Below are 13,941 nucleotides of genomic sequence, written 5' to 3'. Positions count from 1 at the left end.
TGAAAAGTGAGATAACATTTGGGGAAAAAAATATCCTCTATAAACAGAGATTAGAAGATTTATTAAAATTGGTTTCTGGTGCTCAACAAATTCTCAGTGCTTGGGTATCTTTTCAGAACACTTACCCACTAATCAAAAACCTGATTCTCTGATGCTTGTAATTTTAGTTTTATTGCTACATTAACTACGATGACACGCTTCACTTTATAATTATGTGACTGATCAATTCAACTTAGAATTATATGATTTACAATTAATAGCTGAAAATGTAGAACAAAACCATTAAAACATGTTTTAGAGATTTGTATTCCTTTGCAAAGAGAAGAAAGGAATCTGCAACTACTATTTTTAGTGTTAAGTTCTTAAGAAAAAATTAGAGTCGAAACTATTAAGAGCAAGTAATTGAAAACAGTGGAAAGTCGGGCTCTGTATGTTGGTCAGCCGCTCGGGGCCCTTTAGTGCTCCCTGAGCACTGTGGCTCTGTCTTCTGAGCTCTCTGCTCAGTTCGTATCTCCCGGAGATATGCAGTTATCTTATCTCTTTACAGAACTACCTTCCTGACTCAGTGCCACACCTTGCCAGACATACAGAGAGCCCTTTGTAAATTATGTGTGTAATGAACAAATAACTAATGAACAATACCTACTCTGTGCTAACTTGGAACTTTCATTTAGATTTCAAAGAAGACATAAAAATTGCTTCCACGTTTCATCACTCTTTAAGTAACTCCCTCCTTTCTGAAGCCTCTACAAATGTATTGAAAATCAATTTTAGAAACATTTAGCTCATGATTTGCTTTAACTCATCACCCAATAAGCTGGTTCAAGGTAAAAAAAAAAAAAAAAGAAAAATAGAACCCTGTAATAATCTTCCTCCTCTTTAAATCTTATTTACTTAATATAGAAGAATTCTGTATTTTCCTTTTCTTTTTTTATAGAATTCATACCAATGAGGTATTTAGATCAGAACAAATATCTATAACTATTTGTTCTAAATTTATTTCTGAAATGTGATTGAAACTTATTGTCATAAAAAACAGAAAAGAATAGCATCTGACATAATTGAAAAGACTCAAAGAAGTATTAATCTAGACTAGAGACCAAGTAAAATGAGCTAAAAGTTAAACCCACTGACAGATCATGGATATGTATTCTGCATACCCTTCATTTTCAGTCCAATGATACAAGGTTGTCCTTTGTAAAATCACTATAATATTCAAGAATCAGCAAGTATAGAGTTAGAGTTTTGCATGATGAAAGAATTCTGGAGATTGGTGGCACAAAGTGAATATACTTGACAATATTGAACTATAAAAATGCCTAAGATGGTAAATTTTATGTTATGTCTACTTTATCACAATTAAAAATAATAATAAAAATGAATCATCAAGAAAAAAAAAATACCTTGAGAGAGGGTGCCTTGAGTTCACAAACCCAAATCAGAAGCAAACTACCATGAATTCAAGATGACATTTTTATAGGAGAGAAAAAGAACACTGGCTTCAGTGTTTTTGCTACTAATGGTTAAAAATAAGCAAACAAACAATTAAAAAGCAACTGGAAGAGGGACGCCTGGGTGGCTCAGTCGGTTAAGCCTCTGCCTTCAGCTCAGTTCATGATCCCAGGGTCCTGGGATCGAGTCCTGCATCGGGCTTCCCTGCTCCGCAGGGAGCCTGCTTCTGCCTCTGCCTCTGCCTCTCTCTCTGTCTCTCATGAATAAATAAATAAAATCTTGGGGCGCCTGGGTGGCTCAGTCGTTAAGCGTCTGCCTTCGGCTCAGGTCATAATCCCAGAGTCCTGGGATCGAGCCCCGCATCGGGCTCCCTGCTCTGCGGGAAGCCTGCTTCTCCCTCTCCCACTCGCCCTGCTTGTGTTCCCTCTTTCATGGTGTCTCTCTCGGTCAAATAAATAAATAAAATCTTTAAAAATAAATAAATAAATAAATAAATAAATAAATAAAATCTTTAAAAAAAAAAAGCAACTGGAAGAAACTTTCAACTTTCCCACCAGCTGTGGTGTTCTATGTTTCCTCTTCATTCATTTATTTAGGACCTCGTGATTCTGGGTTGATGATTGACTATTGTCCATCAGCCTATGCATGGCCCATTTTGATTAATTTATTTACTAATCTGCATTACTCAGTTGTTTTAAATTGTGCATCAAATACCTGAAAAAGGCACCACCCAGAACAAAAGCTAAGATCTGGTAAAAACTGTTTCTTACCACAATTTAAGCCTTCTTTTTTCCAATCTGGGGCAACCATCATTCTGAATCCCATATTCATTACTCTCTTGTTCTTCTTTTTACTTATTCCATCTACTCATATACCTTAAAAGTGTCTATTTTATTTTAGTTTTTTTTTTAACATTATTCTGAGGGGATCGTTCTGTTTGTAATTTGGGGGACTGTACTTTTTTACCTAATAACGAATTGCTAAGATCCACCCATACTATTTTTTATTGCTGTTGTCTATTTATATTCTATGGCTGGCTAATTTTCAAAATTGTATGAAAGTATAATTGCCATGATTTAAGCCATTTTTGAATAAATGGCATCTTTAGGTCCTTATTGCGAACCACATCAATGTTAGCTCATCACTTGAGCCTACTGCTGGCTCTCCCAACCTGCCTAGATACATCTTTGGACTATAATTTGCAGCCTGTTAAAATGTGCTCTGAATGAACAACCTTGCTTCATTTAAAAATCTTAGTAATTTTATTGAATTTGTCTATTAAGAGAGTTTGAGTGGTATTCTCTATTCTCCTCTATGTCTCTATTATTCAGAGACATAAAACCCTAAAATTTTACTATGAAGATAATCCATATAAATATTGGTGACTTCTAAGTCATTTGTGAATTCCAGGTTTAACAAGACTCTTTCAGTGCATTCCCTCAGGATATTTTCCTTTTTCCTCACCCTATTAAGACATTTTCTGCTAACATTGGTGAGAAATATAATCAAAGTTTGTCAGGAACTCTTGGAACATATATTATAAGCAACTCAGAGCTAACTCTTGTTTCTTCTTGCCTGTAGCTTAGCAGAGAGCGTTTCTTTCTTTAAGCTAATGGAGTAAAGTAACTGTTTGAATCTTATTTTGCAAAACCTTCTTGACAGAGTTGCTAAACTTTGTTAAAAACAAAAGAAAAACCTGTATGATAAATTCAAGACAGTTAAAACATGATTAAAAGCTACCAACCAAGGGATTTGCCGCCCTTATCCTTAATCATTTGCCCAAATAATAATTACTATGTGGTGATTGAGACCCCTTACTTCAGAGAGACTTGGGTCATATTTTGGCTTTGCTGGTGACTATGTTTGTGGCATGTTACTTGACATGTTAGTTAATGGCTGTATGGATGAGTTTTCTGAAGTGAAAATAGGGAGAGTAAATACAGCCATCTCACGGGGTCATTGTGAGATTTAAATAAGATAATACATAAAAAAATGTTTAAGTGACAGATGCATCTGAGCTCTATACATGTTAAATTTGCCAGCAAATCCACACTGGTCTTTGACTTGGAGTGATAACTTTGCTTGTAACAAAGTGCTGTTTCACACACTTCCCTGGACACATTTATAATGCCCCACCACTCTGAGTAAGTACAGAAAAACAGCGTAAATAGAATCTCTTGCTTAAGCAAATGCTATTCTGAAATTCTATCAACATCACGATAAGAATTTATGAACTTCTCAACATAATTTATCTATTATTAAATACATTTAAAAAGAAATTAGAAGACTGAAATATACAAATGAATGGTTCTATAGTTTTTCTTAGAAATTTTTTTAGGGTGGCTTTGGAAAATATCTAAATCTCAAAAGTCTTACATCATATCTAACATAGTTTTAGCCTGATACCCACTGTTTAATTCAACACACTCATTTTCCTAATTAGAATTGTAGGGTGTTTTAGATATTCAGATTCTGACACACTTTGAAATGTTTTACAGATTTATTGGCCTGCTGCAAAGGAACGAGTGGAATTATGTAAATTAGCTGGGAAAGATGCCAATGTAAGTATGAGACTTTAAAAATATCTTTGTTAAACTGGTACTGATATGATAATAAATATTTATATTGGTTTTTATTGAATTAATGGCATTGGTGTATTATTTTTAAGACTGCATAAACATTCTGTGTAAAGATTAAGAAGATATAAAATATTTCTATCTTGCCAAAAGGAATGCCATTATCCTCAGAAATTTAGAAATACTATGTATGTGGGGGTATAACTCAGGGGTAGAGCATTTGACTACAGAAATTTAGAAATACTAGACTTTCTAAAGTGTTAATTCTGGATATTATTATTTTCTTCACACAAATCTCAGAAATGCACTTAAATGTTAAAAAATAAATCATCAGAAAATATAGGATTGTATATTTTTCATTTATATGCCTGTATTTTGCAAATGCACACAAAATCATGAGTATTTTAGCATCACAAACATATAATTGATATTTAAGTTAATTTGGATTGAAATTAAACTTAGAGCATCCAGAAGAAAAAATTCAAGAGTCGACATCATAGAGATAATAAGAACAATTGGGTGCAAACGAATGACATAACATTCTGGAATAAGAACTAGAAATAATTTACTCTAAAATTCGCTTAAGCATAATTACATGAAATAACTTATAAAGGATAAATAATGGGGTTCTAATAGAAACTTCTGGTTTAAGCTGCCTTAAGGGTCAGAGAAAACCTATAGATACACGCAACCAACTTAATTGCTTTGGAGGCATCCTGTCTGAATTGCTTTCACATTGTCCCAAGTTGTCCTGCATTCTCCCCCACATTGTGTTGTCTGTTTTATCTCCAGCAATGACTGAAGAGTATTGTGGTTCTTTCTGCCTCTTCTCCTCATCTCCAGATGCTCTGTGTTCTGCCCTGACTTCTTGCACTGTGGTGATAGGGAGAATTGCTTTCTCTCTCTCTCTCTCTCTTTTTTTTTTTTTTGGCAAAGTAAATTACTTCCTGAATGTAACTGAAGATGAAAAGAGGTTCAAAACTTTTCAGAAACGTGGATATCTTGAGGCGTCTTTTGCAACATTCTCTAATGTTGCTGTAAACACAGTAACCCAGGGGTATTAAGCTGAGCAATGCCTTTATATTTAAAAACAACAAAGAGTGTGTGTTATAGGAAAGCATAATTAGATACAAAAATTCTCACTTCATCAATGTGATAAAAATAAAACAATGTGACACATGATGCCTCATATAATTGAGGGAAAGTTTAGGAAACTAAGAATTTGAGACCGCTGGTTTGCTCACCCATTTGTTCATGTATTTATTTATTCAACAAATATTTATTAAGAACCTAAATATGTAAATAAATATGTGTATGAAAGGATACAGTTTCTACTATCATGGAGCTTTTAATACATAGTAACAAAATGATCAAAACAAAAGAAACTTTTGATTATGCCCTATTTTGTTTTCTTTCAGTATTAAATGTTATCTTTTCAAGCACATTTATGTTAACAGAAATATATCAGAGGGTATTAGCATCAAAAGCAACAGAAAACAGTTTTTACATTTATTTTACTTGAAATGAAAAAGATCAAACTATTCTATAATATATTCTTCTTCCTCCCATGTCTCTAATCTCTTCACCCTGTTCAGTATCTTAACTGAGCAGGTGCTCGGGTCTGCAAATCCTCAATACTTTTTTGGACTTGTGGGGAAAAAAAAGATGCATTGGTTATGAGAGTTTTCAAAATTATTTTAATAACAGTACAAACATACCATAAACAGCGTGAACACTTCAATATTTTGTGTTTTACCAGTATTGACTGTTTAAAAAGGAGGCAAGTAGGAAAAGGTGGTTTAAATTTCATCCAATAAACTAATGCCCATGTTCCCATGGAGTAGATGAGGGATAAACACTCAAGGTCAAACCATCAGTGGAGGTTTTAATTGTGACAGTGTTCTCATTTCAGTATGTTCACTAAATCTGGTTATATAGTAACTCAGTTGCCCCTCTGATTAAGTTAAAGCAAAGGGTGATAAACTTTTCTGGAGGTGGTATCCTGGAGCATGTAGGACCAAGTATATGGAACCTATTCTTGCGATTCATTTGTATTTGGGAGCTACTAATCACCTTTAACCTTTAAGCACACTTACTGCCAGCTCAGGATTAGAGATATGGGGAGCTTTTCTCTTTTCACTGCAAACTGTAAAGTTTGATGTTGAATCATGTAGGGACAATACAATTCTCTGTCTCCTTCTTTTTAATCTGTCACTTTAAAATAATAGTATATTTTAGCATTACTAAGAATGGCTAACACTTTTATAGCACTTACCCTGTTCCAGGAACAGCTTCCAATGCTTTATAATCTCGTTTAATCCTTATAACGATATTACAGGCTAGATTTTATTATTATTCCTCATTTTGTAGATGAGAAGACTGAGGCCAGAAAAATTAAATGGCTTGCCCAGTATCACATATCTAGTAAATAGTGAAGCCAGAAATTGAATCCAGAAGTCTTGCCCCATAATCGGTGCTCTTACACAACACTGTGATCTACACATAAAGGTCTGAACTCTACGTATGTTGTTTTTTTTTTTTTAAGATTTTATTTATTTATTTTAGAGACAGAGAGCGTGAGTGGGGGGGGGGACAGAGAGAGAAGGACAAGCAGACTCCACAATGAGAGAGGAATCCAATGAGGGGCTCGTTCTCAGGACCCTGAGATCATGACCTGAGCTGAAACTAAGAGTCAGACGCTTAACTGACTGAGCCACCCAGGCACGCTTGTCACACAAAGCTTTCTATAACCTGACCCCTCCTTACGTCAAAGTCCCATCCCCCCACCCCCCGCAACCCCTGTTGGTACTTCACACTCTGGAAAGAACTGCCTAGAATTCTTTTTTTTTTTAATTAATTTTTATTGTTATGTTAATCACCATACATTACATCATTAGTTTTTTTTTTTTTAAAGATTTTATTTATTTATTTGAGAGAGAGAATGAGATAGAGAGCATGAGAGGGGGGAGGGTCAGAGAGAGAAGCAGACTCCCCGCTGAGCAGGGAGCCCGACGTGGGACTCTATCCCGGGACTCCAGGATCATGACCTGAGCTGAAGGCAGTCGCTTAACCAACTGAGCCACCCAGGCGCCCACATCATTAGTTTTATTTTTTTTATTTTTTTTTTTAAAGATTTTATTTATTTATTTGAGACAGAGAGAATGAGATACAGAGAGCATGAGAGGGAGGAGGGTCAGAGGGAGAAGCAGACTCCCTGCGGAGCAGGGAGCCCGATGCGGGACTCGATCCAGGGACTCCAGGATCATGACCTGAGCCGAAGGCAGTCGCTTAACCAACTGAGCCACCCAGGCGCCCACATCATTAGTTTTAGATGAAGTGTTCCATGATTCATTGTTTGTGTATAACACCCAGTGCTCCATGCAGTACGTGCCCTCTTTAATACCCATCACCAGGCTAATCCTTGCCCCCACCCCCCTCCCCTCTAGAACCCTCAGTTTGTTTTTCAGAGTCCATCATCTCTACGTATAAGTTCTGAAAACCTTATCCCTCAAACTGTCCCCCTCAAATCACTTCTCTCTACACTATCCTCATAATAGAGATCCTCAGGTTATAGCGTTGCATAGATTTCAGCGGACAGAAAGCTGAGACAAGTGTGTGGTTTTATTGACCTTTTTTATTACCTTTGGCATTCCCCTCTCTCCTCCCTTCTCTCTAGTAATTTTTACCTACTTCCCAAGAGTGTTTTTAGGATTAACAAGTGTTTGGAAAGACTGTCCCTTTACACAAAGGTACTATATAACTGAAAAATAGTGAATTATTTACCATAATGAAAGTTAGCTAATTGGGGTGGGGAGGGAGTGGAAGATGAGGAAACAAAAGAGATCTATTCCCCTTTCTTGACCACAGTCTCCAGTTTAGTCCAAAGAAAGGAAATAGTGACAGGAAGCTATTTCATAGTATTTTGTTTCTGCTTAGAATATTATTCAAAAGAAAGTCACTAAAGAAATGTCCTTAGTCCTGACTATAAAGAGTGGAGACAACAACTCAGTCCAGGCAAAAGAACACACAGGATGTGGGCAGCCTGGGTTGTGTTTGTCATCTTAACCCCAGAGGCACACAACCTTGTCAATGGAGACATGACATAGACTTCAAGGATCTTCCATCGCCCAAGTTCTATGATTACATTCTTTCTTTCTTCTTTTTTAAAGAACGTCTAAAAGCAAAACAAAGTGCTCATTGTAGAAAGTTTGCAAATTACATGGAAGTCATCTGTAAATATCTCCTCCCCCATGAACATTACCCAGAGATAGCTGGTGACGTTTTGATGTTTATTCTTCTATCTTATCTATTTACTATTTTTCAGAATGAAATCATTGTATACATAGTCCCCTAAAACATTTTTTTTTCACTTTGCAAACTGCCATGAGCATTTTCCCATGTCATTAAATTCCTTTTTATAACACTACTTTTAATAGCCACACTGCATTCCTTTATATATTATTTCATCAATCCTCTATTGTTAGAAGTTTGGTTTATATCCAGGTTTTAGCTATTATAAGTGATGCTTCACATGAAAAATCTTATATGTAAATACTGCGAACATCTTTGAATATTGAGTAGAATTACTGGTCAAGGATATAATTTTGGGGTTTTTTTTTTGGACATAAAATTTTTTTGCACATTGCAAAATTACCCTCCAGTAAGTTTATATGTTCTCTGCTTTAACCAGCAGTGCATGTTCATGAGAGGGTATATTTTGCCATACTCTTGCTAATAATAGTGGGTACAACATAGGTTAATATTTAATGCTGATACGTAAATGAATAAAATAAATGTATTTAATCTTTGCCAGCAAAAGGAAAATTATTTTTGTTATTTTTGCCTGAGATTCTTTCATTACTATAAATACTAAATATTTTATGTAGTTGTAAAATTAGGGCTTATTTTTTGGAATATCATATCCCTATAATTTATAATTTTAAGTTTTAGTGTTTGCCTTTTCCTTACTGGTTATTTACAGATTTTCAAGATATATATATAAAATATCATATTATTATACATATTTAAGATATATATATGTGTATAAAATATATTATTACTTTGTGATCAACTTACTTAAAAATATTTTTCCCAGTTATTTGATATATACACTTTTACATATTTAAATAGGCATACCTCTCTTTTTTTTTCTTTAAAATATTTTCCTCTGTCTTGCCATGACAGCTAGTTTTTGCTCTGTAGAAATTTCTACTTTAGATCTTCCATTTTTAAGAGAGAAGTGTAATGTGGGGATTATCATGTACTTATTTTGAAGTGTGGACAACTCATTAAAATATTTTCAACACTAAGACCAAAGCAGATACCTGTAAAGACTGGAAATTTTTTTTTTAAGATTTATCTCTTTTTGAGAGAGAGAGCATGCATGTGCGTGTGAGCGAGGGAGGGGCAGAGGGATAGGGAGAGAGAGAATCTTCCAGCAGACTCCCCGCTGATCACAGAGCAAAGCAAAGCTGGGCTTGATCCCAGGACACTGAGATCATGACCTTAGCCTAAATGAAGAGTGGGCCCTTTAACCAGCTGATCCACTCAGACACCCTTGTAGACTGGATTCTATTCTGAGGTCTGTTAGCACCGTCGCACTGTGAAAATCTGTGGTGATGACCAAAAATGTTTGATGATCACTCTATTCTGCAAAATATACTAAAAATAAAAACAAACTATATTTCTAAATCATAAATGTCTCTTCATACATAACCTAAATAAATTAAAATTAGCAATTATAAGTTATCAGAAATATATATAAAGCTGTATTAGATTTAATTGGAGTATATATAAGTCTAGAGAATTTCTGTGTTGTATTTCTGTGTTGCTTTTTTTTTCACATATCTAGGTTGAAACTAGAATTCCAAGTTTTAATACATAATACAAACATATATTAGCCTTTTCTTCCAAGTATTAATTCAGTTTTACATCTGTCTTATTTATTTAGTTACATATAGTGTATAAATGTATATGTGAGGTAAAATATTGAAGCATTACTTGAGAGAATTAAAAAGTCGATACTAGTTTTAAATTTTCTCCTTCTCTCTTTCTTCCGATGGGAATGTTGGTAGGTGGGGAAGGGAGTAGGTGGGAAGAATAAGGAAAGAAGGAGAAATTCATATTTTTCCAAAGTTGAGCCTATTACTCGCTAAATTGAAATGTTTGCTCACATGCAACCACACTTGCAGTTGTGGGGAATAGCTAACAAATAAGCCAGCTTTCAGGGAAAGTTCGAAAAGCTGCTTCTCAAAATTATCTTTTTTCATGCCTCACAGAATTACACTACCGTGAATAGCCATGCAGAACGCTAAGTGAATTAAATCAAGTTAATCATTGCTCCTGCTATTTAAGCCAAACTTGATCTTGTAGGATCTCTGTTCCGAGGTTTCTCATCCATCAGGCAACCAGTGCCTTTTCCTTGCCTCCAGGCTGCTTTGAGAACTACCCTCTATCAACTTCATTACAGAACACTTTGAGCAGAACTGACTTTTTTGTAAAGTGTCAGACAATTCAGGACTCACCCATAAATTGTTCTATTCCGTGTCACCCGAATCTGGGAGATGGAGGAATTTCATAAATCCTTGTGAATATCTCACCAAGTCAGAAAACTAGCATAATAAATTACTTTCCAGGGCTGGCTGCATTTTAATAAGGTACTCCTAGAAAAGTTAAAGGATGTGAAATATTTTAGGTGTGATTCAGAGCTTTTTCTTTATAATCAGTAACATTATATCTCCTCTGTGTATAAAATTTCACCCTGGGCCTTATTAGCCTTTTTAAAAACAGTGCTGTGTCTCTCATAGTCCCTCATCTTTCTGACTCCATAATTTATAATCTGGAAAGGAAGTTGTTTTATTTCTTTATACAAATATTTATTTCAAAATCTTATAAAATTGCTGTCATAGCGTGGGCTACTGTAACAAAATCTCATAAACTACAGACACTAAACAACAGACATTTATCTCTCACAGTACTGAAGGCTGAGAAGTTCAAGATCAAAGTGCTGGTAGATTTGGTGCTTGATGAAAATTCTCTACCTGGCTTGCAGATGGACATCATCCTGTTGTATCTTCACATGGCAGGGGGCAGAGATAAAGAGAGGGAGGGGGAGAGAGGGAGAAAGAGAGAGTTCTGTCTCTTCCCATCATGATGATCCCAATCTCAGGATCTTTTCTAAAGCTAATTACCTCCAAAGGCCCCACCTCCTATTACCATCCCTCTGAGGGGGCGAGGGGTTAGGGTTTCAACCAATGAATTTTAGAGGACACAAGTACTCGTTCATAAAAATTACCCTCTAAATTCTATGACTATTTGTTAAAACAGCTTTTTAAAAAATGATGAAATAATTGGGCAGCGAGTCAGTCCGTCCTCACTCCAGCAATGTAATTCTACTCTTCCCCTCCCTGGGTACTGTTCCTGGTATAGATCTCACCCTTGTATAAAGCTCTTGGTGGGGGTAAGACCAAGAAATAAAAGTCCCTTCAGTGAGCATGAGTGAGTAAAATAAAAGCTGGAGAATATTAAAACCTCTCATTCTAGTGATGAAGCCATCATTACAGTTTATCTGGTGATCACAGACTTTTTTAACCTTTTTGTCTTGGCTTTTCTCATATTATGGTGTCTCTATTATTTGTTCAAAATCATTAGTATGACATATGTACTGTCTGAATTAGATTTTCATCTGAGATTGCCTAACATGATGTTAAAGAATATGAAGCTAGGGGCGCCTGGGTGGCTCAGTCATTAAGCGTCTGCCTTCGGCTCAGGTCATGATTCCAGGTCCTGGGATCAAGCCCCGCATCAGGCTTCCTGCTCAGCGGGAAGCCTGCTTCTCCCTCTCCCACTCCCACTGCTTGTATTCCCTCTCTCGCTGTGTCTCTCTCTGTCAAATAAATAAATAAAATCTTTAAAAAAAAAAAAGAATATGAAGCTAGTCTTCTATGGTGCCTTTGTGCAAATAGAAAATAATTTCTCTCCATCAGACACCTTGACAGAAAGGTGGAAAACTGACATAATATGTTTTTGTTAAACAAGACTATTTGCCAGAAAACTGTCTTAGTGAATTTAAAGTGTTCCTTTCTTAAGAGACTGCATATAATGAATGTTTGAGAACATATACAAAATATATGAAAATATTCAGGATAATAAAGATGTCTGTAGTGTAACTTGCACATCCTTAGATGTGCCTTTTTTTTCCCCTTGGCATACAACCTAAGTAACTATATGCAGTGCCCTTATTAGAGAGTGCTTAGTCTGCCTACCTGATAAAGAAATATCCTTTCCTTGTGTAGCTCTCTGAGAGACCAGTAATGATGCTGTCCTTTAATACAATCTGAAGCAACTGCTTTGTTTATAGAAAGCAGAGAACAGAAGATTCGATGAGTTCATTGTAACATTCTTCTGTGGTAGAATGTACACATTTTATTAATTGGGATCTATGAATTCTTGAGACATAAAATTGCAAGGCTAGCTGGCCAAGGGAAGTACTAGAGACTAGGAACTCTTTACCACAGTTATGCAGGTATAGCTTTTCACTCTAAAATCTGAATAGCCACTGGGATATTGATATTTTATATAGATCCAAATCAGGGTAAATAATAATTATTAATATTATATTATTTAACTTAATCCTGTCAGTTAAGTTGCTGTCTGCTTTCTGAAAATTGTATTTAATTCTAAAAAACCACCCTACCAGTTAGGTCATTGTTTTTTGTCTTTTGGGTTCTTTTGTAATATATTCCTTCTTAACAACTCTTACAATAAGAGTGACCCATTAGGTCAACGTCTGACTGGTGAGGAACGCATGGCCATTCAGGTAGGAAAGAACTAGACTTTTTCTATGAATCCCAGTGGTTTCTTAGGTTTATACCTTTCTTGGTGAACACTTCCCCATCTCCTAGATAAAGTCAATCCAGAATAAAAGTATACTCCAGCCCGGTGTTTTCTCAGGGATTTTGGGGTCCAGGAACCATGAAGCCAATAATCATGTAAAGAAAAGGAATTACTTATGGGAGATAAATCAAAAATAATGTATAATAACAGGAATGACTACTCTGAAAAATTAAGAGTCACTACTTGTAACTAATTAGGGGATAGATAATATATGTTATAATGATAATAATGCAAAGAAATATTTTTAGGACCAAGCATATGCAAAGCAAGCAGAGATATAAAAATCTCTTCAAAAATTTGACTTGGTGTTAGAAAACGCAGGGGAAGAACAAGAGATTCTTGGAATAAAGAGAAATTAAGTTGATTTTTAAAGGCTCTGTGACATTAAAAATAGTTGGGAATAAAGTGGTAGTGCATTCCATCCAATAAAAATGGAATACATATATGGGAATACACAAGTGTGTTCATGTTTTGTTCAGTGTAGTTGAGACAGTTGATGTTGTCAACAGTGGATCTATAATGTGATAGACAATGTGGGAATATCAGAACATGACAGGTTTTGTTCTTAGGTAATTCCTGAAAGAAGGTATGGATATCTCATTCTGTTGATATCCATTCCGTAGGCCCCGCTGAATATCTATAGAGATGTGCACTCTTGCATTCTGATTAGTGCAGCACCTGTAAAACTTCAGAAAAGCGGGCGCCTGGGTGGCTCAGATGGTTGAGCGTCTGCCTTCGGCTCAGGTCGTGGTCCCAGGGTCCTGGGATCGAGTCCCGCATCGGGCTCCCTGCTCCTTGGGAGCCTGCTTCTCCCTCTGCCTCTCTCTCTCTCTCTCTCTGTCTCTCATGAATAAATAAATAAAATCTTTAAAAAAAAAAAAAAAAAAAAAAACAAAAAAAACTTCAGAAAAGCTTCAATCATTCATTTAAGCCACAGTTTCTAGTTTGTTTTGCTTCCTTTGCTAAGTCAGATGTTTAAGCATGTCTCATGAATCGTTTTCATTTTTGCTGTTTTTCT

The 13,941-nt window shown here is 35.6% G+C and overlaps 1 protein-coding gene across 2 annotated transcripts in view; it reads left to right on the top strand.

The window, feature by feature from the left end:
• SEMA3D (semaphorin 3D) overlaps window positions 1-13,941 on the top strand; it is a 137,113-nt gene that overhangs the window by 44,963 nt on the left and 78,209 nt on the right. For both annotated transcript variants that reach the window (XM_021689669.1, XM_021689670.1), the window contains exon 3: window positions 3,951-4,013. In XM_021689669.1, the coding sequence (XP_021545344.1) occupies window positions 3,951-4,013 (63 nt within the window). The remainder of the gene's footprint in view (window positions 1-3,950; window positions 4,014-13,941) is intronic.

This window comes from Neomonachus schauinslandi, chromosome 12 (genome assembly GCF_002201575.2).
Source record: "Neomonachus schauinslandi chromosome 12, ASM220157v2, whole genome shotgun sequence".
Taxonomy (NCBI): domain Eukaryota; kingdom Metazoa; phylum Chordata; class Mammalia; order Carnivora; family Phocidae; genus Neomonachus; species Neomonachus schauinslandi.
This window is presented reverse-complemented; position numbering and strand designations above follow the sequence as displayed.